Here is a 26,075-nt window from a genome sequence, read left to right on the forward strand (position 1 = left end):
TTAATCAAAATTGGCCATAATCTCATCATAAAGCGATACACGAGCAGCAGGAGAATTCAATTCCGTGTTAGCAGAAATTGGAGCGCATGCCGAATATATTCCTTTCCTTTTCTTAGATTGAGAACCAAAACCACCCTACATTACCAAAAACAAAAAATATTAGAAAACAATGTTCAATATATGACTAATAATGTTCATAAGTAAGACATATATGTTCAAATACCTGGACAAAATATTTCAAAGAGTCTACAACATCTGGTATTGCTTTCTTACCACAAATATCCTCCTACATATGCATCAAATTCGTATATTCAATTAATCAAATGTAATATTCAAACTATGAAGAACAATGTTCATAAATAAGATAATACCTGAACAGAATCAGGTACTACACTCTTGCCAGAAATACCTTTCTACACATTATAAAGAAATATATTTAGGCATATTCTCAAACTATTTTTTTATTCATATTCACACACTAACCTCAAGGGATGAACCTAATACACGCAACTCTGAGCCAGAACTTGGATGAGAATAAAGGAGAGGATTTCCCAAAGCATCAAACTCCTAAAAAATTTGATGTTCAACTTTTCAGAAACAATGTTCAACTTTTAAAACAACATGTACAACATAGAAATTCATGTAAAAAAAATAACCTGAACAGAAGCTTGGGCTTTAGCTTTAACATTTTCAGCATGTTTTTCAGCACGTTTCCTCCAAGCCTTCTTTTTGTTACACTCCTTCTCAACAATACCCTTAGGCCTCTCGTTTGTCTCACCCTTTTTCCTACGCTTTTTGGATCTTTAATGGATGGACCATCATTTCCATCGTGACCATGAACATCAATGCCCTCAACCGGCTCTGAAAAATCAATAGCACCCCTAACACTCTCAACCTTTTGCCTTAACAAATCAAATGCGGTATCAATTTCTACTCTAGCTTCAAGGAAATCTTGACAAGATGTAACCAAATGAACAAACTTCCTCATAGTTTGAAATCTCCAAACAGAAGCGGGAACAACGTTTTCTTTGGAGGATTGTTCATCCACAACAGCGCTGCACATAGCTGCTTTCGTCCACCTCTTCAAAATGTATTGCTCAGGTAACATAGCAACACAATGTATACTATATATACGAAGAATATGAGAACACAATAAACCCACTTCAGAAAAATGCTTGCATGTACAATTAGACTCAAATGTAATTTTGTTAAACGTAACCTCATGCCTTATCAAATCAGCTGTAGCAGGCTTCCATAACAGATAAACAACTTTTTCTGCATCTTCAAATGTACGTTCCTGATTCAATGAAATTCCTCTCAAAAACTGCTCCTCAAACTTCACATATAGATAACCAGTGTACACCTTCCTTGCATGCACAAGTATACTAACATTGACAGAAGCCATATGCCGATTGCCCCTCAATACACGATAATCATGGTGATTTTCTTTGCTTCGCCATGCAGATATAACATCTAAAAACAAGTGATAAAAATCACATAAACCATATGTCTTCCTCAACCTATCTTGTAACGCCCCGACCTCTAATTCAAGTATTAAAGCATAATTAGCAGCGGAATTAACCTAATTTGGTCGGGACATTACCTGCCGTAATTCTCTCTTGGAAATTACAAGGCAACACCATACATACGCCATAAAAACCTCCAATTTAATATAATAATCCTTTATGTATTCTCAAAATAAAAGTACATAACTTACTAAAAGTCTTTAATTAAACTATTATAACTTTAAGCATAAACTAGGTGAATATTATAAAAGTGAAATTTCCTCGCAACTACGCGTTTCCATCGATTCCCGCAGTACCTAAAACGGAAAACAAAATGGTGAGCCGAAGACTCAGTAACGACTACCCTAGCAACGTAAATTCATTTCAACTCATTTTATTTAATAACACAGGGAGAATAGAATCAGTAACACGTTTAATAAAACATCATAATAAATTCATTCATAAACTTTTCAATGAAAACGTCATTCATAAACTTTGCAATTTAACATGCTAGTTGTCGGCAAGTACGAACCGTGAAGGAATTCTCCACTGGGCCTGGGCCCATAAGAGCCTGGGCTCATCGTAACATGGGGCCTGGGCCCTGAGCCTGGGCTCATAAACCATGGGAGCCTGGGCTCGTAATCCATGGGTGGACAGGTGTCCGTGGTGCATGCATGACCGGTAGATAGGAAGATGATAGTTTATATACCGCCAAACAAACCAGGTCTTTCACTTTCATTTATCATGTTGTATGTAATTTTTACCAAGCCTTGGCTTGTATTTCAGTTGAAATAACATAACTTATAATCATAAAACATCATTTAGATCCTGGGATCCATAAAACATCATTTCATTCAACGCATCATATAAACATCATTTTATGAGAAAACTCAATCAAATCATATTATAAAGAATAATTCAACAAATCATAATTCATTCCCACAATCCATAAAGCATGTCAAAACATTTAATTCATAAATCCAATCATAACGTCATAATTTCATAATACATTTATAAAGGGATTGCGGGTACTAGCAATAGCCGTTACCTTAACCGTCGTTTTATACTTCCCGTCTGATGGATCGTTCTTCCTGAGCTCCAAGTTCGATTTCTTTTAGAATATTAAATTACAGAATTAATACTACAACGATGAATAATCTAAAATCAATATATTAAAAATAATAAATTTTATAAGTAATGAAATTATAATTAACGAATTTTAATAAAAAGTATAATTTCGAATTTTAATGAAAACATTATTATTAAACGAAATTCTAATCAAAATATATTTATATATTTCATAAGTCGATTTACATCAAAATATTATATAAATTCGGTTTTTGATAAATCAAGCTAGTAATTTATTTTATTAAAATCGATAATAAAACCTGAAAATATTAAACAATTTATTAGTTAGTAATTATATCATAAAAGTTTATTAAAACATGAAAATTAATAGATTACAAAATCAGAAATAGAAAATTAGTTTCTTACCAAAAGCCCACTTTAGAAGGGCCCAATTAGTGGTGGGTTTTGAGAAGAGTAAAACCAAGAACCAAATATTGGTTTTGGTTTTCTGGAAAGAAACGCACGAACAAGGGGGGGGGGGGGGTGCAAAGCAGAGGAGCAACGAAGGGCGGAAGGGGAGGAGGAGAGGAGAGGAGGGAGGGAGGCCGATGGCTGGGAGGTGCAGTGCCGGAGCTGCGGCGCTGATGGTGGTTGTTTTGCGGTGGAAGAACGGCGGGGGAGAGGGAGGGGAGCACAAAACAGGGGAAATAACAAGGGGGAGTTTGTGGGGTGCTTGGGGTGGTTCTGGGAGGAGGCAGCGGTGGCTCGCCGAGAACTTTGGGACGGCGAAGGTTGGTGGTGGCGAGGGTGGTGTTGCGAGCAGGACAAGACAAAAGAAACAGGGGAGGCAGGGGTATGCGAGGGAGGAGAGAGCAGGGGAGACGGTGGGGCGTGGTGCGAGCGGTGGTTGAAGGTGGCTGGGGCGGTGGTCGAGCAGTGGTGGTCGAGGTGGTAATCGGTGGTGGCTATGGTGGTGGTTTGAATCACAGACAACAAAGATAATGAGATTTTCAGTTTTGGTAATTGATTTTGGTTTGGGGAAATTGGTGCAATTATGTCTGATTATAGGGTGAAGAAGAGTGAAGAAGAAGGGAATTTGCTTGGGGTCCAAGGAGTGAATTTGGACAGAATTGAGGGAAGGAGGGATGGAAGAAAATCCTTCACTCCATTTGTACGTGGAGAGCAAGGAGAAGAGGTGAAATGAGATTTTGGCTCTTCTAAGGGCATTTTGGTCATTTTCCAAAGTTAGGCAAAATTCAGAAAATCAATTTCTGTTTTTAGAAAATTAATTAGAATAGAAATGTTTAATTAAAACTAAGTCTCAAAATAATCTTTTATAAAAGTGTCGTTAACGAAAAATAAATTTCGTTTTCGAATAAAATAAGAACGTTATTAAATTATGAAAAATCCGAAAATAATTAAGATTTAAAAAGATCGTTTAAGCTCGTAAATATAAAAATTAAATTATAAAATCCGAAAAGTAAAACGTGTAACAAATCTTAAAATTTAAATAAAACTTCGTTAACTAAAATAAAGTTCGATATTAGGGTTTAAAACGATTTAAGCTAAATAAAAATAATTAAGCATAATTAATCGTGTTTTAAAAACTCGGGGTATTACATATCTTTAATAGAATTATTAGTCGATTCACTCCTTTGAGAAGACAAAGCTCCACCAGAGAAAGAATCCTTAGAATACGCACGACACCAATGCTCTCTAATCACATACAAATTATTCAACCATACATTCGTCTCACACTTATAGTTCTTAATGAATCTGAAAGTTAAAATGAATATGAATATTACATGTTATGAAATGAACAATACTTATAAAGAATTGAACATAAGAATAAAAGGAAATATACCTTGGCCAATAATGTTCAAACTCAGCAACAGTATCACAGTACTTCAGAAGATAACTAAACAACTCAGTAAAACCTTTCATAGCTCTCTGCGTAGCAATATTCTTCTTTGAATTCTCTCCAAGATGTCATGTACACAAACGGTGACTAGCACCCGGAAACACATCCCTAATAGCAGCAGCAATGGCAGGAGTTTGATCTGTCATTATAGTTTGGGGTATTCCACCACCCATTGATCGCAAAAAAGATTCAAACAACCAAATAAATGAAGGAATACGCTTATTAACCAGAAACCCCAAACCCCAAACCAAAAACAACATTATTGCAATGATGATTCATTCCAACAAATGGTGCACATATCATATCATACCGATTTGTCCGGTATGTCGTATCAAACACCAATAAATCACCAAAATATTCGTAATCCCTTTTCATCCTTCCATCCCTCCAAAAGAAACTAATTAAATGTCCATGTTCATCTAACTCAAAATCATAATAAAAATCACTCTCAGAAGATTGTCTTTGAGCAAAGTACCTAATTAACTGATTATTGTCTTTACCATCAAGTTTCATTGCCTTTTCAGCAGCCAAAGCGTTGGATGCATCAACAGTAATAAACCCTAAATTAGGAGATCCTCCGACTTCTTTTCTCATTGCACGAAGCACATCAGACACTCTACAACCACTGGCTTTCATTGCACTAAGATACTTGAGCTGCTCCCCTGTAATATCTCTTTGAGACCTAAGCAAGTATCTCTTGTCAACGGGAATCATATGATGATTGTGAGTCATGTTATGCCTCACCACAGTCCAAAAACCATCATTGGTAATAGAAAACTGAATAAAAGCAGTACAACCTGTACGCAATTTAGACCTCTCATACTTCCTCAATGTTTCCTTCTTAACATCTTTAAAGCCAGAATTAGAACAAAGAAATCTGCGCATAATCCACAAACTAGTTCTACGACTAGTCCTAATTAATCCCTTACGAATACTAAAACCCTTCCTAAATGCATAATCATTATACATTTCATAAGCTTCATCATCCCTCCTAACTTCTTTTAACATTAATTCTGATGCAGATGCTTCTTCAACCACTACTACTTCTTTAGACACTGTCAAAAATAAAGGGTAAAGATGATGTTCAATTTAAAATGTACAATGTTCATATTAAAACAAAATGTTCATAATAACAAACTTCAATACATGTGTTGTAATAAAAACGTAATAACCACAACAAAATATTCACAAAAGTGAATAAAAAAAATCATGTTCATAATATAAGTGAAATATGTTCAAAATCATCAAACACAAAATCTGTGAATTTTCCAGAAAATAATAGAATCTGGAAAAATTCAAAATCATAAAAAACGATAAACAATTTTTAAAACTAAAACCTAATAAAACTATGAACGTAAAAAAAACAAATATAAGAATGATTTTATGCATAATTGAATCAAAAACCAGAATCGAAAACCAAAATTGCAATAACAGAATCGCAAAAAAACCAGAAAGTCAGAATCGCAAATTACAAAAACAAAAGAAAAGCTAAAAAACAATTGAATCAAAACTCACATTCCTTTATCAACGCAGAGAGAATTGAGGAATTATCAGCATTAAATTCAGCAAGTATAGAATCAATGGAACTTTTGCTAGTAAAATCATGAACAGAGCTTAATGTAGAAACAGAAGAAGCCATGGATGAGATTGGAATAAATGAAATTCAAAGAGGAAAACTGCGTAAATGCGAGAAGGAAGAGGAGAGAGAAATTTTGAATTAATCAGCGTGATTACTAACCTAGATTTAAGCTTGATCAATAAGCAAAAGGAAAGAGGGAAAATAGGAAAGAGGCGCTAAGGAAGGAAGGTTGGATTGGAAGGTAAGTAAGCAAAACGACGTCGTTTAACCTCCTATGCACGCTGAGATGCGTGCATAGGTATCCAGCCAAAAATTTGGGCTCCAGTACGGGTACACTAATGTGGGACAAATCTTGCACAAAAATAACAAAGTGTAACCCATATGGTGCAACTTTGTTAGTAATCAAATCATTATAGAATTGGAGTGTATTACATTGATCAAATATATAGAGATTACAGTATGAGTCCTGATAGAATTAGGAACACTAATATGACTAGAAGTCTAATATACATCAATATCCTAAGAGATTAAACCCTTCAAGATTTTTATCTCTCACAACCCGCAGTCGTAGCAGCAGGAGGTTGTACGCTAAGACTGGATCCAAGATCCAAAAGCAATTGTCGAGGAAAACCCTTAGTGAAAATGTCTGCAAACTGATACCGCGAAGGAACATGTAACACCCGTACCTGATCCAACACCACTTTTTCACGAACAAAATGGATGTCCACTTTTTCACGAAATCAGGGGCAATTTAGAGATGGGAAGGCATAAACTATAAATGATGGGAACACAAAGGTCCTTAGGTAGCAAGAAAAGAAGGCTTGATCTGCATCTAGGGGTGTGCATGGTCTGGTCCGGACCGGAATTTGGGCCGGAACCGGACCGGAATTGGACCGGATCGGATCGGACCGAAGGATTCCGGTCCGGTCCTCGGTCCTTGGAAAACATCGATTCCGGTTTTCCGGTCCGGTCCGGGTAAAACCCGGAAAATTCCGGTCCGGACCGGTGACCCGGTTTATTTATAAAAATAATATATTATAGTCTAAAATTTAACATACGCTAATACTCTTATGTATACGAACCTTTCTTGGCATTACAAAAATAAATAAAGTTGTTCTTTCATCTCCCTTGTTACTATTTGTGTACGAAGTACGTACTACTTCTTATTAAAACCAAGATGTGTTATTCATCGAGTAATACTCGTTTTTGTTAGGTTATGATACATATGAACAACATAATCATGCGGAAAAACCTATATGTCAGGATTCAAATTAATTGCACATAATCAAATAATTAGTCTAGAATGCATACACTTTGTAGCGTGCCCTCCCTAGCAGCGCCGGAACCGAACAAGAACAAGTCTTTAGGACTCCAAGTGTCGTCCCTCCATAGAAAGTCCACAGCACGTGCGGATCCGCCTTAAGATTGACCAACTAGAATCGCCCTTAAGGTACTAGGAATTTTCTGCTAATATGGGCAACAATATGACTGAATTTTGCTCTCAAAATGTCACTCTGAATACTTAAAAAACTCGTCCATAAATTGTGAACCTAGGCACATATTTATAGGGGTATGGAAAGGAAATTGGAATCCTATTAGGATACTAATTAGCTTAATTAGAATTTTATTAAAACTCTTTTAAACTGATTCTATCTATTAGGATTAGGAATTAATCATTGAACGAATCCCATTAGATTTAGGATTTGTATCGAAAATAAACGCACACGAGCCACACCCTTGCGGGCGCTCAGCCCACGCAGGCCTTGCGGCCCACGCGTGCCTCACAGCCCACGCGAGCGCAGCTCGCTGCCCCATTGCGCGCGCGCCTTGAACTGCTGGGCCTGGCCTTGCGCTGGGCCTGGCGTGGCCTTGGTTGCGTTGTGTTGGCGTGCAGGCTTGCTGGACGCGGGCCTGGCTTCGTGCTGGGTCTTCGTCTAGCAAGTCTCGTCCGATGCTAATTCGTACGACGCGCTTCCGATTAATTTCCCGATTCCGGAATTCATTTCCGATACGAACAATATTTAACATCTCCGATTCCAGAATTAATTTCCGTTTCGAACAAATATTTAATATTTTCGTTTCCGGAATTATTTTCCGATTCCAATAATATTTCCGATTCCGACAATATTTCCGTTTCCGGCAATATTTCAGATTCCGGCAATATTTCCATTTCCGATAATATTTTCCGATACGTACCATGTTTCCGTTTCCGGCAACATCTACGAATTGGATAATATTTATATTTCCGATACGATCCATATTTCCGTTTTCGGAAATATCATCGTTTCCGGAGTATTCATTGTTTGCCTTTGACGATCTCAGCTCCCACTGAAACCAAGATCCGTCGATTCCGAATATCCATAGATGGAGTATTTAATGCCATTAAATACTTGATCCGTTTACATACTATTTGTGTGACCCTACGGGTTCAGTCAAGAGTAAGCTGTGGATTAATATCATTAATTCCACTTGAACTGAAGCGGCCTCTAGCTAGGCATTCAGCTCACTTGATCTCACTGAATTATTAACTTGTTAATTAATACTGAACCGCATTTATTAGACTTAACATTAAATGCATACTTGGACCAAGGACATTATTTACTTCAGTTTTTTTTCATTTGGTATTTATGCAATGATATTGATGGTGGGTTGTTGATATGCAGATGTTGAAGCTCTTTCTTTTCACTTTTCTTGTTTAAATTCATTACTTTCTTTTGGATGCGCTACTTAAGTATCACTAATTAATAAATTCAACTTTTAAATTTATATGACAAACCTTCAGATATACTTTTATTTGAAATTATTTAGTGACTAAAAGATTAATTTATATTCCAGGTTGTACATCATACCAATTAAAAATCGTCATAAAAAGGGCAAAAGTTGCAAGTTATACTCGCAAATGCCAAAATAAATTATAAAACAGGTCCAAACCGGTCCAGACCTGGACCGGACCTGAAAAATCCGGTTTTGGACGGGACCGGACCGAATGATTCCAGTCCGGTCCTCGGTCCAAGAAAATTAAAAATTCCGGTCTACCGTTCCGGGTTTGGACCTGTGCACACCCCGAACTGCATCATAGGAGCTAAACCTGGTGACCACCTTATACTTACTTACAGGCCCGGCCCTAGGGGGTAGGCAAGGGGTGCGACCGCCTATGGCCCAAGGCGGAAAGGGCACCAAAATTATAGCCTATCCAATAAATAATTACATGTAATAAACAATACATTAAATACACATGTTATTTCCTTGGCTCATTGGTAGAAAGTAAGTGTTAATATTTTGATACCTATCTTAGGTCTAGGGTTCGACTCCCCTCTATGTCTTTATTATTTTGTTTATTCGTTCCTTCATTGTTTTTCTTGTTGACTTCCATCTTCCTTTATTCGCTCAACTCTTTTATTTTTGTGTTTGTTAGCTTGTTATGTAATTTTTTATTTAAATTTATTTTTTAGCAATTAATTTTCTCATTTATAATACTTTTTACATATAGTGTCTCAATTATTTAAACCCTTTATTTGTATTAGCTTTGTCCTTTAATTCTTTATAAGATAATTAAGTTTTATATTGAGTTTATGTACGTAGTATTTGACTTTTAGTACTCAGTTCTAATCGCTGTAACTATATGTGGGCGAAATAAATGCTTATTTGATGAACTATGGGTCTATAAGCTTTAAAATAAATATCAAATTTTAATGATGACAAAATTAACTGAAACTTTTATATGCTCAAACGGAACCTTTATTTTTAAAAAATAAAAATATCTTTATGCATATTAATTTTTTTCTAATTAAGTAAGTATTTATTTTATTGAAATTTTTCAAGAGATCGACTAGAGCAGGATTTTGAATTCTAGTATCCTGCAAAGAAGATATTTTTTTTATTGCTTTGAATTCAACAATATAATGGATTTAACAAAAAAAAAAAAAACATTTCAATTAAAGACATATCATTTCGGAAGGGCCCCTTATTCCTTATTTCGCCTAGGGCCCTCAAAATGTCAGGACCCGGGGCTGCTTACTTAGCTTCAACCAGACAAAGATCATCCTAGGAATTAAGTATCTCCATTTGAGTGGGAGCCAAATAAGGAAGTTATGGATCACCAAAACTCGGATCAAGGCAATTAACAAACTGTTCATCAGATACCAGTAACTGATACCCAGGTTCAAAAGCTCAGCTCAAAAGAGAAAGACAGGTCAATAACAGTACAAACTGGAAAAAAAACACACCTGGAGAATTTCATTAATGTACGTAGTAATTAGAAGAGGCTACACTTGCAACACTACTCATAAGTACAACACAAATTCTTATTTACAATGGGTGTACGATAAATATTGTACACCGAAGTTAAAGTTAACGTAAAATGCATAAAAGTTACCCTTATATACGTAAAAGTTATCTATTTTTTACTAATAAATTTTTTCATTTTAATTAAAAGTATTTCTTCAAAATCACTAATAATGTATAAAATTTATCATTTAGCCCTTTTAAATGATTATCTATCAACTTATTTTTTAATAGTATAAAAGTTAGAGAAAATTGGGTAAAAGTTATAGAAAATTGGGTAAAAGTTATGTTGGTGTACAATAAATTTATTGTACAACTTGTGCATACAAGACCTTTTGTAAGTACAAAAACTAAATTAGTCTCGTTCCAAGTTGCATACATGACATGCAGGTATTTATAGTGCCAGAAAGCGTAATGAGGAAGATTAAGGGGCAACACACAAGAACAACCTTGATTAATTACTACATGCATTAGACAGGAAGGATCTAGAAAACAAAACCGAATTTGAAGAATCGCAATAGTAATCCTATCACAGAAAATAGCAAAACAAAAACAAACAAATTGCATGCATTGAAAAATCGCGAAAAAATCTAAAGAAACAACATAGTAAAAGAAATAGCCCAATTAAATTCTTGATAAGAGCTAGACTTCCATGTGCCAGAAATAGCCAAGATAAGGTTTTGTTAGAGTTTTGATTAAATCATCGTTGGTTTGTGGAACCAATCTCTACTCCCATTGGCCGAATTAATAAGATACTCCTTATTGAAGTAAACTCTTTAATTAACTCCACTAACCCATCATTACGGTTGAAAACCCCAAGATCTGGTGACTCAACAGTAATCTCAACCCTTGGATCATGATCAATGGCTTGTAGGGGAAGGCAAGATCGATGATAGTCGGAAATGGAAAGGCATACCTCGATACAATCGAGGCACCAATACGGAGCAAAGGAAGCCATAATTACCACTAATAAACCTTAGGCTAGGCAAGTATGGGTAATCTCAGCTAGATTTGAAGAGAAGGAGGAAGACGAAAGGATTTGCAGAGCAAATCCATCGCCATAAGGCAAGACATAGCTGGGAAAGGGGCAAAAGATTTTTTAGGGTTTTATTTCTCTCTCTAGAAACCACTAGTCTCTCATGTTTCGCTCTCATCTCCCTATTTTTTACTCCAATTACTGTATAAGGGGTATTTAGCTTAACTCGATATAAATTACTAGACAACCTATTGTATTAGTATTTGGTGTATTAAGTATTGAAATTGGGGTATTTTATGTATTATTGAAAGTCGAGGGGCATTTGGTGAATTATGCCAAAATTCGGGGGGTATTTCATGAAAAATCCGTAAATAAAAAGTTCTTAATCTAGTATTAAGCCAAATACCCCTATCGCCAGGGTTATCAAAATCGTGATTCTACTTTGAATCGGAAGGGACAATTAGAATCGAATCGTGAAAATCGAATCGTAGAATCGTAAGATTCAGATTCTATACGAACAAGATAATCAAGATTGTATTCTGAAAATTCATTTAAAATGCTTATATTATAGGTAAAAAACTTAATAATTTAAATATATAGTTGTTTAATATCTAAATAAGCAATAATTAACAATATTTATCTATTAATAACTTTCTCAACGTGATTTGAATTTATGAGGTTTTCGCTAGTCAAGAAAAAAGTGTAGAATCGTGTAGAACCGTAAATCGAATCGTTGACAATATTTAAATCGTAGAATCTTACGATTTTCATAACCTTGCCTATCGCAATTTGCAAAGTCTTCTCCGCCCCTTAAAAAGAAGAAGGCAAATTCTTCACCAAACATGTAATAATACGGAGTATAATGTACTCCGTAGTAGATAGAGTGGATCTATATCTGCTCATCTATCACTATATACTAAAAGAGACATCAGGAATGACACGTGTCATTTCCTGGTGCGATTTTTTCCCATCAAAATGTTTTTATTTTTATTTTTTTACTTTAAAATAAATAAATTACATTATATTTTTTAGAAAACTAAGATAAAAATATATTTTAATTACCATAGATGTGTATTATTTTAATGTAGTTAGTGGGAAATGTGTAAAAGGGTGGGGTTGGGGGAGAGTAGGGGTTGAATTTTTAATTATTTTTTGTATGGAGTAGGGGGTAGGTGGGTTAATAGGGGTGGAGTGAGAAATAATATAATACTAGGTGGATGCCCGTGCGATGCACGGTTTATTTTTTCTTTTGGGTTATTATCATAAGGATATGTACGACAGATGGTTTAGAATTTAGATGATTGTCAACATCAATTCTATCGATCATTATTATTAATTATCTATATTTTAAATTTTACCTTTAAAAGTACACTATATTTTTACCATAACAACAATTTATGAGAATCCTATAAATCATAATGCTTAATAATGAAATTGCTACACACCTTTTGTAGGTGGTACACTTCATCAGATTTTTATCCCATAATTTATTGTCCTTGTAAGGATAAATTGTTTTTTACCACCTAAAAAAATCAAAAATTTGTTTTTTACCACCTAAAAAAATAAAACTTGTATTTTACCACCTAACAAAACAATAAAAATTGTTTTTTACCACCTCAAAAATGGAAAAGTTGAAGAAACCGTTACGTGGGACAACTACTCATGTGAGTTGCCTCGAGTTGACATATGCTATTGCTACTACTTTGCATTTGCTATGCTGAATTTCCTATTTTCTTTGCTATCTGCTTACGGACAGATATGAGATTCTATCAAGAACAGTAGCCAGAAAGATAGTTAGGTGCTTTAGCACATTTAAGTAGAGCAATAACGGGGTGATTTGAGTCTACCAAGAACAACACCTAGAAAGATAGGTTGTTTATTAAAGTAGCAGAGGAATTACGGAGAGATTTGAGATTGCAGCAAGAACAGAAACAAGAAATGGTAGGTGCCTAGCTCTTAAGACACTGCAAGAGGATATGTCTCTTAATCAGTATTTTTTAACATGCGTATTTAAGAAGAAGCAATAAAAGAGAATAACTTCATAACGGCTCGTTATGGACATAACGGCTTCTTCAATTTTTCGTTTTTAGGTGGTAAAAAATAACTTTTATTATTTTTTTAGGTGGTAAAATACAAGTTTTATTTTTTTAGGTGGTAAAAAGCAATATTTCTATTTTTTAAGGTGGTAAAAAACAATATGTCCTTATTGTAAACTTGATGAAATAATTGTTATAAACTTTACCATAGCTTTAATAGTACATAGTACTACGTCCAAGAGCAAAAAATATTATTGGCCATGACTTAGATAGGTAATAGACTAAATTGTCTATATCGAAAAATATAGAATCCACACCATGTAAAATTCTTCAATGAGGACGATGCCAAACAATTCTTTAAGTCTAACGTTTTACGGAATGAAACCATTATATGGAGAATATACCTGCAATGGCTGCAAATCATTTATTAATTAAAAAGCAATAAACAAACAATTAGGGCTACTTTTTTTTAATACTTGTTAAAAAAAATCATGAAATCCTATCTCTATCATTCTTAAAATATATTTTGTATACGTTAATACCCTACACAGTACGAAAATATTTGTTAGTATATTGAGGAAGATCTTATAAACAAGAGCCAAGCCTTGGTTGAGTACAACCCGGTTCACAAAAAGGTGCCAGTTTTGGTACACAATGGCAAGCCTCTTGCTGAGTCTTTGGTCATACTTGAATACATCGACGAGGCCTGGCCAACTCACACGCCGAGGCTTCTGCCTGAGGATCCATACGAGCGAGCTAGGGTTCGGTTTTGGGCTAGTTTTCTCACACACCAGGAATGTATAGCAGCATATATACACACTGCTCTTACCAACGTGAATGCAAGTATAATGCTCTAAGGAATCATAATTATTTTAAACCAAAATTTTTCTTTACAAAGTTATCTTTTCAAGAAATTTTCAATTTTATCTTATATTTTTCAAGATTTTTTCATGGAAAATTTCAATACTTATCTAAAAATTTTATATTTTTATTTTATTATTTAAAATGGTGGCGTTACCATTTAATTTTGTAACACGAAAATCCTATGTGTACGCTCTCATTGCTCTCCAAAAAACTCCCCTTTATTTATATATATATTAGATTGTTAGAATATTTCCATTTTTAGAAACAGGTTAAGTATTAAGGGACGACCCGATAAGGAAAACAGGTCAAGTATTCCGGGACGGAGGGAGTATAAAAAATATTGATAAATGAACTTCTAATGTCAGTCTACTATTAATAATATAATACTACGTACATGGCAACTGACAAGTAATAATGTTAATTAATTAAAATAATAATACATGGTAAGTAGACTAACATACTACGTATAAGTTTATTTATCAAGATTTTACTCAATTCAAAATATGTTGTATTTGACTAACTCGGTTATGCTCGGGTCTTTTCGAAAATTAGTCTTTTGAGTCATTCGGGGTTTGGTTAACGTTGTTAGATCGTTCTACATACAAGTAAACAACTATAATTTTTAACTTTATATAGTAATATGCAAATTTAGTTCATTTGAATATTTTTTTTTAACACAACTTTGAATTTATACTTTTTCATATATCTTTTTTACTTTCATGTTTTCTTAATATCACAAGTCTTTTAGTTACTATTAAAATAATAAATTGTTTTAGTAGTAGCCGTGCGTTGCACCGGCCTTAAACTAGTTGGCACCTAAACAATAACGTAATTTCTATTTCATGGTCTTGCTTGTCTAATAAGAAGTATATTTTTCCCAAGGTGATACATGCCATCCCTGGTTACTAATCCAATAAGTAATAGATACTCTAATAGGTATATAGGAAAAAAATTAAAAAATTCAAAGGTGAAGTAATTAATTTGTAGCAAAGGTGAAGATCGATATTCATTATATTTATGTTAGTAGCCAGGGAAGGGCAGGGCAGGGCAGGGCGGGGTGAGCCGGAGTTTGTTTAACCAGATATGATTCCAGCAAGCAAGTCTCGAGTCTCATACGTCAACGGCCATTCAACGCCAGATAGTCCAACAATCACTGAAGTTCCTGTTTGTTCGTCAGAGGCCTTATAGGGGTTAATTGCCGGACAACAAGGGTCATCCAATTTCTTTTCAATCCTTTCCCAGTTGAGGCAGTTGAATTTGCTTATTGGGCCACACTCTGCGTAAACCTGCGTCAATCGATAATAACCCACATAAGTTAAAGTTGTGTGTTGACGATGGTACTACTACTTAGTGATAAATGTATTATATTAAGAGTATTAAACTAGCAAGTACGAGGAATCTTTACTACTCCTTTTATATATTAAAAGGCGTTCTTAAGAATGTATACGTGTCACTTCCTACCATCTTAGCCAACCACAACTTATGTTACATCTTTCTACATAAACATATATATTCTTTTGACGTTAAATAATACATTAAACAAAAGTGAATGCAAAAAAAAAAGTAATGATTACTTAATTTATAAATGTTCCGTTATTACTTTTCTTGCTTAAGCCTCAAAAACAAAAAACAAAAAACGGTGTAATAAATCAACTAATTTCGAAGAAAAGTATCCAACTTTGTTTTGATTTTCGAATGTGGGGTTTCATATTTGGGAAAGTTGTTGATCGGCCACTAATCTTGTGTCACCACCGTAATTCGATGTCATTTGATGTCAACAAAGACTCTATCTATATGTGCACATATTATAAAAATAAATAAACCCGAATAAAAGTAAGAAATCGGGGCAACGCCCGGGCCACACACTAGTTCTAACATAAAATGAGGTGCTATAAAATACTTTAAACAAGGTTAATTAATTATTTTGAAAAAGTATTGGGGTAAAATGTTTTTTACCACCTAAAAAATTTGATAAATTGTTTTTAACCACCTAAAAGAATAAAAATAAAATAAAAATTATATTTACCACTTCTTAACCGGAAAGATTGACGGAAACGTTATGTACTTACCCTTTTCCCCTTACCCTGAGAGTCGGCCCAAGCAAGGAGCCACCCACAATCAACACAAGCAATATTCTTGCCAGTATACAACACTGCCGCCTTGAGGCCATCATTGGACACGCCTACTTGCACCAATTGCAAGATACTTGTACCCACCAAAAGAGGATTTGGATAATCTTTGATAATGTATCCCGCCCATAGCTTGGAATCGAGAACGGTCAGGGGTCCTTTTGTCAAGTTACTCAAGTTGCCTCCTAACACGATCAAATGGCCACTAGCAACCTCGGCTTTGTTTTCAGCAACCACGGAATGATTCACCATATCCTCAGCGCAAAACGACTTCTTTGCGTTCATGATTATCTCATCTAAACTCGCTTGTTCCTCGAAACTCAGTTTCGATTCTTCTCCCTTCATCTCACTTGATCCCGCCATTTCCCTAGATGTATATTATGTTAATTACCCAAATCAAGTCATGGTACATGTTCGATTTGTAATTAATATCATTTCAACAAATGTGCATATGTACAAGGTTTCATCGTTACCCAGATGTGCATATCTAAACAATGTTCAAATATATGTGCGTGTACCGTGTACGTACGTACTACGTAGTTATTTTTCTTTAAGTTTGAATTCGAAGTTGCGTTCATTTAGGGTTAAGCAAAGCTAACTTAAAATGGGAGATTACAAAATATTCTAACTAATATATATTTACATGGTTTATCAATTAACTTTAAAGTGGTTTATCCTCATACTTTTAAGGAAACCCCCATTAGGTTGAAAGGACTGGAGACTGAAAAGTAATATTTCTCGGCTCAAAGACTTGGCCGGTTGTCTCATGCACGTTTCACTACAAGAAATGGTACTATTAACGACGGGAGCTAAAGGCCAATAATTGTTGATTAACGACGAGATTTTCTGTTACGAACCCGTCATAAAAGAGGCCGTCGTTAATGGAAAATCCCGTCATTAACCTGTCGTAAAAGACATTTGCGATGGTTGTTCCCGTCTTTGTTGGGTGGTTATCCCCGTCGTTATTAGGTTGTCATAAAAAATACAGATTTTTGTAGTGTTTGGTCCATTCCGGTCCATTTATTCTATCCAGACTGATTGTTTTAACACCCCTAATAACGTGTAACAAAAGTTTAATTTACATTTGTGTACTTTGTTCAAAAGGGGAAAAAAAATAGCTAGCGAGTATTTTGTTGTATAGAATAGTAATGTGTAAAGGTGCTAGCGGTGACAATCAAATTGATGCATGTGATATTAATGTGTAATTAGCAACTTATATTATACAAGGATTAAAGTCAAAAAAAAAAAATATTATACAAGGATTAAGAAAAGTGTACTCCATAATAATACGATAAATAAACAATAGAAAGAAAGGCTGGAAGAAATTACCTCGACACTCAAAGATCGACTAGCTAGAAATCTTGATTGAATGGTTGCAAATGTAACTTGATGCTTATGATGTACGATTAAAGACGAACTTTCAAATGAGTATTTATAGATCTAATAAAAAGGGTATTGTAATTTTAAAATAAAATAAACAAATACGAAGTACTTCGTACGAAATAAAGAATTACGCAGGTCATCGCTTATCACAATTGTCAGCATTTGTGATCGTAGATACTCCGTATATACTTGTACGTATGTATTTGGTGAATACTTTGCCTATTTTTATTAAGGGGTGGTGAAGACTTTGCTATAGAGGTATAGTTTAATAGTTTGACTTTGGCATCTAAATTTTTAAGTACACGTTACACATTGCAAGCACTACTAAAATAATTTGAAATCAAAGAGTGTAAATATAAATTATAATTAATTTGGTCTTGCATAACTTTGTACTCCGTATCTAACAAGTAAGGAACTAAGGATATACTCCCTGGTGGATTTCATAAACTCCCAGTCATCTAGCAATTTGATTCTTGCTGTTATAAGAGAAAAATCACTCTTGTTTTGTTTATTTTTGTCAAGATAATATTATCGGGCAAAAACTAATGAACACAGTTAGTGGGCTCGTATGGCTATACTTTACCTACATTGATGTGAATATTTTTTTATTTTTTTTTTGACATTGGCTTACCAACAACAACTACAGAAAACTAGTAAATGACACTAAATTCGCAGCTGTTCTTTTTGCTAGGTTATGTGCTTGATCAACTCGTTGCTTGTCCACTTTATGAATGCCACCAGGAAAATCTCTTATCCACTCGCTTGATTTCATCTATTGTCCACCGCATCTGAATTTTTATTGAACAATCTTCTAAGAGCATATGAACCAGTACCTGAGAATCAGTGAGGAAGTAACTTTTTCCATGCGTGCTTGATTGGCCCACTTCAAAGCAAGGAGGCAAGCCATTGTCTCAGCATGTAAAGCATTTGATGTGAATCAGAACTATTATAAGTGGAAAAACAACCTATAAGTGTGACGAAGTTCCATCCCAAAACCAGTAGAAAAGGGTAAATTAGTCTACCAATCTTATATGTTAGTCAATCTCTTTTATTTTTACCATATGGGACAATAGTCTCAACAACACCATCCAACTTTTTTGTTGGTGTAAATCAGATCTACGTACAGTAATAATGTGTACTCCCTCCGTCCCGGAATACTCGACCCGGTTTGACCGGCACAGAGTTTAAGGTACTTGAATTGACTTATTTAATTTAATAGGTAGTAGTTGATAGTGGGGTATTATTTTAATGTAGTTAGTGGGAAATGTGTTAAGAGGTGGGGTTGGGGAGAGTAGGGGTTGAATTTTTAATTATTTTTTGTATGGAGTAGGGGGTAGGTGGGTTAATAGGGGTGGATTGAGAAATAATATAATATTGTTAGAATATTTCCATTTTTAGAAACAGATCAAGTATTAAGGGACGGCCCGATAAGGAAAACAGGTCAAGTATTCCGGGACGGAGGGAGTAATACGGAATAATCAATTACTCACCAGTCACTATAGACTTTACGCGATTACACTAGCTGGAGTGCTGGACCCATACATTATGCCATTCATATTACTAATGCTGCTAAAGAGAAAAAAAAGAAGTTAATTTTAAATAACTTCAAGTCGATCTGAAAATCATTCAAATATCTGCTGTCATGGACTTCATGGATATGTTTGTATAAAGGAAAATACTTTTAATGTTTCATTTCTTTTTATAATTACTTTTAATGTTTCATAAAATAAGATGACTTAAAAAGTCAATATTAAATGGACGACTACTTAGGACGGTTGCGTTTATTTATAACACTTGTAGAGACAACACCTCAGTAAACCTATTCAATTATATTCCACACGATGCTTAGGCAGTATTGCGTTATTGCAACATGTAATGTTTTACGTTTACTAACAAATTAACAAAGTAAACCATCAGTATTTTTAATCCATTTTTAATACTCAACTAGTGTGTGGCCCGAGTGATGCACCGATCGCTACATTAAATAGTTAAAATTTTAGATTTTTTTTGAGCTCAATATTTGACGAAATGCATCTATACCTTAAAGTGAAAAACATCAATTAAGTTTGTCAACTACACAGACACACTACATCATTTATCATGCCAAGTAATTTTTCAATTAGATCATCTTACAATTGTATAATTTGTTTTCTAGTGGAAATAAGTGCTTCAAATTAATAACACCAAATTAGATATAAGCAACCATGGAAGGTATTTCTATAGTTGATGCTTATGAGATTCATGACATCATGTTTCTTCATAGTTGTCCTAATTATTTATTTTTATTTTTTTCAAAATATTCCATAGAAAATAAAAAAATCAAATAAAAATTTAGTTGGTTTAGACTTCATGTTAACATTTATTTATAAATGAATGTGAAGAAATAAAACACAATTGGTGGTTGGTTAAGATGGTAATGAGAATTATCATTCAGACATGAGGTCTAGAGTTCGTACCTCGTTGTATTGATTTTTGGTTATCCATGACATGACATACCGGCCACTTGGTGAGTGCATGATGTGGTGCAAAGGGAAAAGTACTACGTGACACATAGACGTTTTCTAAAACGCCTTTTAATATATTAGTAATTTAGTATAGATACATAACTGTATCGAGACTAATTTAACACACACGACTCAGTATTTTTAATGCTCACTACTATAATTGAATCGAGACCAATTTAACACAAATGACTATATATTGTTTAATTTACGTGTATCAATAGAGTGAAACTCCAAACAATATATATATACGGAGTAATGTGTCAATGATAACATCTTCAAATTTATCCCGCATCACGGCATGCACCAAGATTGCATACTACATCCATTTCAAAATGATCTTTATGGTTACTATTCGCACAAATATTAAGACAAAATAAGAAAAGTGTGTGAAAAAAAAGGTGGTTGGATATTATAAAGTATGGATAAAGTATTGTAGATGGGTAAGGGTAAGAAAAATATGAATAAAGTAAGAGAAAGTGAGTGAAAAGTTGTAAATATTGTGGGGGTAAGAGTGGCAAGATAGTAAATTTTCATGTCTAAAAATTGAATAAAGCAAAGTGTAAAGAATATTATGAAACGGACTAAAACGGAAAGTATAAAGATCATTTTGAAACAGAGGTAGTGTTTCAGAACGGATGAAGTGCCTGTTGAAAATTCTCATTGGGAAACACAAAGGGAAAAAGAGAGTGAAAAATAGAGAGTCCCATATTGAAAAATCTCTTCATATTCTCCTTGCTTATTAATTGGGGAATGGGTGTAACTCTGGTTTAAAAAAGTGTGAGAGTGGTATGGGTGGACACATAACACACTCGCGCGCGCGGGCTGGGCGAGGCTCGGGCCTCGGTACTTGGATTTCGGTACTTGGGCTCTTGGGAATGCGGTTCGCGGGCGTGGGGTGGGTTTTGTGGGTCAACCCTATTCTTTTTGGTAACCGGACTTTTATGGTTAAGTCTTTGTTACGGGAATCTGTATTGATTACGTAACTGCTAGATTAATTGCCATTAAATGCGTTCGTTACAACCTTTATGATTCTGTCCGTTTTGGCTGTTACAACCTTAATTGATTTTGCCCCTTTTTGACTGTTGCCTTGCCTTAATTCTGATTACTTAATCATAATTTCGATTCAGTTTCAATACACATAAATTATTAAAACACTCTTCCAGAAAATCGAAAACACATTCTTTTCTCTCACACAAATTGCTCTCGGTTTTGGGCATATGTTCTAACTCCATCCGGTTTTGTGAGTGCACACAATGTCGGAGTTGCGCTAATCCTGGAGGGCGACTGCATTCTATTCTACTGTATCGTGAGGTAGCGCGGAATCGTCTTTTAGGACAATGGGTGTCCACGACGCAACAATTGTTCTTCATTCAGTTCATCAAATCAGTTTGTTCTAATTTTTGGTTTAATCGCAACAGTGCCTCCCTGAACAGAATTGGAATGCGAAACTTTTGTGTAAGCTAGACCGCCTCACATGAAAGACCGCCTTGTTGGCAGCCATGTGGCACGCGCTTTGACGTCAGCGTGTTTATTAATTTTTTTTTCGATTTTTTTTATTATTTTTTTCAGGCTTAACTAATTGGATTTCAAGCTTAACTAATTGAATTTCAAGCTAGTTATTGGATTTCATTCTTACTATTATTTTCGATTTTTTTTTTCGATTTTTTTTATTCGGAAATTAATTTTTTTCAATTTTTTATGGTACTAACTAAACTAGTGTAAAATATAACTAAAAGTAATAAAATCATAACTACTTGAATAACAAAATAGTTATGGTATAAACACAAATAGTAAAACTTATTAGTTAATACGGAGTAGTTATGAATTTTAAACAAACTTATTATTAATTAAAACTCATAAAATCTTAACTAGTTAATTTTAATGTTCAACTACGGAGTAATTGGTTTCATTGCTTGCCTAATTAGTTCTAATGCTTAACCAATTAGTTCCAGTGTTTAACTAATTAGTTCTAGTAATTCACTAATTGGTTTCAATGTTTAACTAATTGGTTACAGTGCTTAACTAATTGGTTTCATTTATTGACTAATTAGTTCTAGTGCTCAACTAATTAGTTACAGTGCATTAACTAATTGGTCTCAATGCTTCAATAATTGGGTATATTGTTTAACTAATTGGTTCAATTGCTTAACTAATTGGTTTCATTACTTAGTTATATAACTAAATGAATTTCAGGCATAATAATACTTTCTTTATATATGTAAACTTATTGGTTTCATTGCATAACTATTTGGTTCTATTTCTTAACTACTTGGTTTCAATGTTTAACTAATAGGTTTCAATGCTAACTAATTGATTCTTCCAATGTTCAACTAATTGGTTATGATTAGGGATGGCAGTGGGTCCAGGCCCTACCCGGACCCTGTCAGACCCTACCCTAAAATTAGGGTATGGATCTTTATTTTTTAGACCCTATAGGGTAAGGGTAGGGTATGGGCATATGCTGTTTTTTTTAGGGTAGGGTAAGGGTCTTAATTTTTCAGACCCGTACCCTACCCATACCCTACCCGCGGACCCTTTAGACCCATACCCTACCCATACCCTATATTTAGACCCGCTTAAATTTTGTTATTTTTATGTACTTCACTTTTTTTGTTGGTTCTTGATGATGAAGTAGATGATGATATGGACGATAACTACTACTAAAGTACTGAATGGATGCCTATTTAGTAACATTAATGTTGTATAGTTAAGAATGTGGGATTTTGTAATTATGAGCTTCGTACTTTAAAATGTATTGTGTTTAAGGAAAGACAAGGATAATTTTTGAAGACTAGCTATTTATTTGTTTTAAAATGCCTTATTAATCGTTGTTCTTGTATTATTTTTGCATATTACATATAATTACATACAAAAAAGGAAATAAAAGTTATAGTTTTACGCGGACCCGCATAAGACCCTAGACCCTACCCATACCCTGTCGGACCCATAGGGTCCGGGTAAGGGTCTTATAATTTTAGACCCTATAGGGTAAGGGTAGGGTATGGGTATATATAAAAAAGTTTGGGTCCGGGTCCGGGAATTACTAGACCCTACCCAGACCCTACCCATTGCCATCCCTAGTTATGATGCTTAACAAACTGATTTCATAGCTTAACTAATTAGTATCAGTATTTAATTAATTAGTGACATTGTTTAACTAATTGGTTAAAGTGCTTAACTAATTGGTTACATTGCTTATCTAATTGGTTACAATAATTAACTAATTTAATTTCGGGCTTAACTAATTTAGTTTCAGGCTTAACAAATATTTTCTTTATATGTTATAAGATTAGTTTCATTCCTTAGTTTTATTGCTTATCTAATGAATTGATTTTATTGTTTAACTAATTAATTCTATTGGTTAGCTAATTAGTTTTATTGTTTATAATTAAAATTGTGTATCTTCACTACAACCCTGAAATTTGTTGTAACTAAATCCAAGATAATCGTAACTAAAACTAAAAAAATCCTAATTATATAAACTCAAAAAACCTAGAAAGTAATTCTTAACTAAAAACAACATTATTCTCAACTAAAGCAAATTAAACGAAAATATTATTAACTAAAAAAAAATAATTCTTAACTAAAACTTCTTAAATCACGACTAAAACTCAGACAAATGAAAAACAAAAAATCTTAACTCGATCTCTGAAAATCTTGACTAAAACGCATATAAAGTTAACTAAACCACAAATAATAACTTAAATGCAAAAGTATAAATAAAACGAATCAAAAGATAACTAAATCAACAATATTCTTAACTAAAACGAAATCAATCATAACTAAAACAAAATTATTCTCAATTAAAATGAATCAAACGCAATTAAGGTACAAAACAAAACAAAACAAAATCAACATGACATGAGCAAGAGGAGCTCTTCTACCACCAACGACCACCAGGCCAACTAGAGGTGAGGGTAGAGGTTGGTGTGTGCCTCGGTTACAAGGATGGATCTGATGGTGTTGCGCTAGCTCTTCTTCGGCATACATCCAACGCTACATCCACCTTCACATTTGAGGAGTTGTAGCGAGTGCGATGCCGACAGCTAGGAGTTGTAGCGACGGGCGACTCTAACAAGGCATCAATCATCAAAAACCTAATTTTCCGCCTCTGTTGTCTCCATCATCGACGACACCTTCACCTCCAGTAAAGTAATTCCCACGCCACCGCCACCTCTCAAAGTCTTAGATCTACAAAAGAAATCGAAAAATTCAAAATCATGAATGTATAATCTAAAAAATTAATTAAAAAAGAATTGAAAAATAAACAACCTAAAACTAATTGAAAATTCAAACACCTAACAGAATTGAAGAAAGAAGGAGCGATATGGAATAGTTACCTCATTTAGCGACAACGCCGCCGCCTTCCCCGCCGAATCAACCGCCTTCTAGCTTCAACGTCGTCGAAAACGACCTCTTGCCACCTCTTCCTAATTTGAGATTAGGTAACACCATCAGTTGTTCTCGAAACTTTGCCGGTGGAGGAGAAGATATCCTTTAGCGGAGAGCCGACAGAGTAGAGGAGATCCTTTAGCGGAGAGGAGAGAGAGGCATAATGTTAGGAGAGAGAGAGAGAGAGGCAGAGGGTTAGGAGAGAGAGAGGGGGGGGGGGGGGGGGGGGAGGGAGGGAGGAGAGTTTAGGAGGGAGAGAGAGAGAAATAAATTAGGGTTTGGAATATGAAAAGAAAATGATCGAGTATTTGTTACGTACTCAGGCTGACGCCAGCATAAGTACATCCCATTTTGAGTACCATCAATGCGGTCTTTCCTGTAAGACCGCCTTAATCAAAATTTTGTATTTTGTTATTGACTTATTGATGAGGCTAATTGAATTTATTTTCCAATATTGAAATAATTCGTCTATTAACGCAATTGATTGACCATTAATATGTTTAGGCTCTGTTTGTTTGGACATTTCAAGCATCTTAAATGATAATTAAGTGCTAAAATTTGAAGGCACCTAACTTATAATTAGAGCGGTTTAAGAAACACCTTAAATTAAGTACTCTATAGAATTTAAGGCACTAAATGGACTTTAATTGAGATGACTTTGGGTACTGTTTCAAATTAAGGTCCTTAATTAAATTTTTATGTAATTTATCTTTAATTTATTACTTCGTATTTAAAAATTTATTTTCAAAACTCCAATTCCTAACTAAACTATTAATTCCACTAAACAACCCATCTAAAAAGATACCTTATCAATTTTAACTACTACCTTTTCAGTTTCAGCTAATACGAATAACTAATTATGTTTTGTTATATACTCCCCCATCCCGGAATACTCGCACCCCTTTCCTTATAAAGTTGTCCCGTATTACTCGCGCCGGTTCTATAAGTGACAAACTTTTATTAATATTATATTTACCCATGGACCCAGCTATATCCCTACTCTATAAAAAAAAACAATTAAAAAGTGAGTCATTTCCCACTATCCCTTTAAAATGTTGACACATTCCATTATTTATATTAAAAATACTCCGTATTTCACTATCACTTACTCCCTCCGTTTCAAAATGTTTGTTACGTTTAGATTTTAGTACGCTTATTAACGTATAATTAAGTTTTTTTTTTTTTTTTTTAATTTTAAATGTTTTAGATTCCATCATAAATCTGATTCTATCTTCCAAATTCTGACATTTATTACTCTCTTTGAATATAGTGCACATCTGCTTTCATCTTTTATTAAAAAAAATATACCTCAATCCACTAATCATTGAAACAACCACTACAAGAATTTGTATCTTTAACGACAACCTAATTACGATGGGTCAAAAATCCCGTCGCAAAAGGCTTTTGCGACGGGGCTAACAACCAAACAATGAC

General features: G+C 34.4%; 3 protein-coding genes across 3 annotated transcripts; all 3 read right to left on the reverse strand.

The window, feature by feature from the left end:
- Window positions 1-1,405, reverse strand: LOC110788399 (protein FAR-RED IMPAIRED RESPONSE 1-like). Its single transcript, XM_021993048.2, has 5 exons — window positions 779-1,405; window positions 484-567; window positions 372-413; window positions 224-286; window positions 1-135 (listed from the first exon to the last, which is right to left on the reverse strand). The coding sequence occupies exons 1-5, from the start codon at window positions 1,403-1,405 to the stop codon at window positions 1-3; spliced, it is 951 nt and encodes a 316-aa protein (XP_021848740.2).
- A 3,311-nt stretch (window positions 1,406-4,716) lies between these two features.
- On the reverse strand, window positions 4,717-6,133 carry LOC130465599 (protein FAR1-RELATED SEQUENCE 5-like). The gene is made up of 2 exons (XM_056834424.1): window positions 6,010-6,133; window positions 4,717-5,549 (listed from the first exon to the last, which is right to left on the reverse strand). Exons 1-2 carry the CDS (start codon window positions 6,131-6,133, stop codon window positions 4,717-4,719), a joined length of 957 nt encoding a protein of 318 aa, XP_056690402.1.
- An 8,917-nt stretch (window positions 6,134-15,050) lies between these two features.
- On the reverse strand, window positions 15,051-17,787 carry LOC110788376 (uncharacterized). The gene is made up of 3 exons (XM_021993010.2): window positions 17,692-17,787; window positions 16,303-16,729; window positions 15,051-15,519 (listed from the first exon to the last, which is right to left on the reverse strand). Exons 2-3 carry the CDS (start codon window positions 16,723-16,725, stop codon window positions 15,307-15,309), a joined length of 636 nt encoding a protein of 211 aa, XP_021848702.2. The 5' UTR covers window positions 16,726-16,729; window positions 17,692-17,787; the 3' UTR covers window positions 15,051-15,306.
- Between the last annotated feature and the right edge of the window lie 8,288 nt (window positions 17,788-26,075).

The sequence above is a fragment of the Spinacia oleracea genome, chromosome 1 (genome assembly GCF_020520425.1).
Source record: "Spinacia oleracea cultivar Varoflay chromosome 1, BTI_SOV_V1, whole genome shotgun sequence".
NCBI lineage: Eukaryota > Viridiplantae > Streptophyta > Magnoliopsida > Caryophyllales > Amaranthaceae > Spinacia > Spinacia oleracea.

What these genes read in the sequence shown, in the direction of transcription:
- LOC110788376 (XM_021993010.2), bottom strand. Translation starts at nt 16,725, where the DNA reads ATGGCGGGATCAAGTGAGATGAAGGGAGAAGAATCGAAACTGAGTTTC. An exon ending in CTCAGGGTAAGGGGAAAAGG is followed by an intron (nt 15,520 to 16,302) that starts GTAAGTACATAA and finishes CGATTGACGCAG; the next exon opens with GTTTACGCAGAGTGTGGCCC.
- LOC130465599 (XM_056834424.1), bottom strand. Translation starts at nt 6,133, where the DNA reads ATGGCTTCTTCTGTTTCTACATTAAGCTCTGTTCATGATTTTACTAGC. An exon ending in CTCTGCGTTGATAAAGGAAT is followed by an intron (nt 5,550 to 6,009) that starts GTGAGTTTTGAT and finishes TATTTTTGACAG; the next exon opens with TGTCTAAAGAAGTAGTAGTG.
- LOC110788399 (XM_021993048.2), bottom strand. Translation starts at nt 1,405, where the DNA reads ATGGCTTCTGTCAATGTTAGTATACTTGTGCATGCAAGGAAGGTGTAC. An exon ending in CAAAAAGCGTAGGAAAAAGG is followed by an intron (nt 568 to 778) that starts GTGAGACAAACG and finishes CAAATTTTTTAG; the next exon opens with GAGTTTGATGCTTTGGGAAA. An exon ending in TAGTACCTGATTCTGTTCAG is followed by an intron (nt 287 to 371) that starts GTATTATCTTAT and finishes ATGCATATGTAG; the next exon opens with GAGGATATTTGTGGTAAGAA.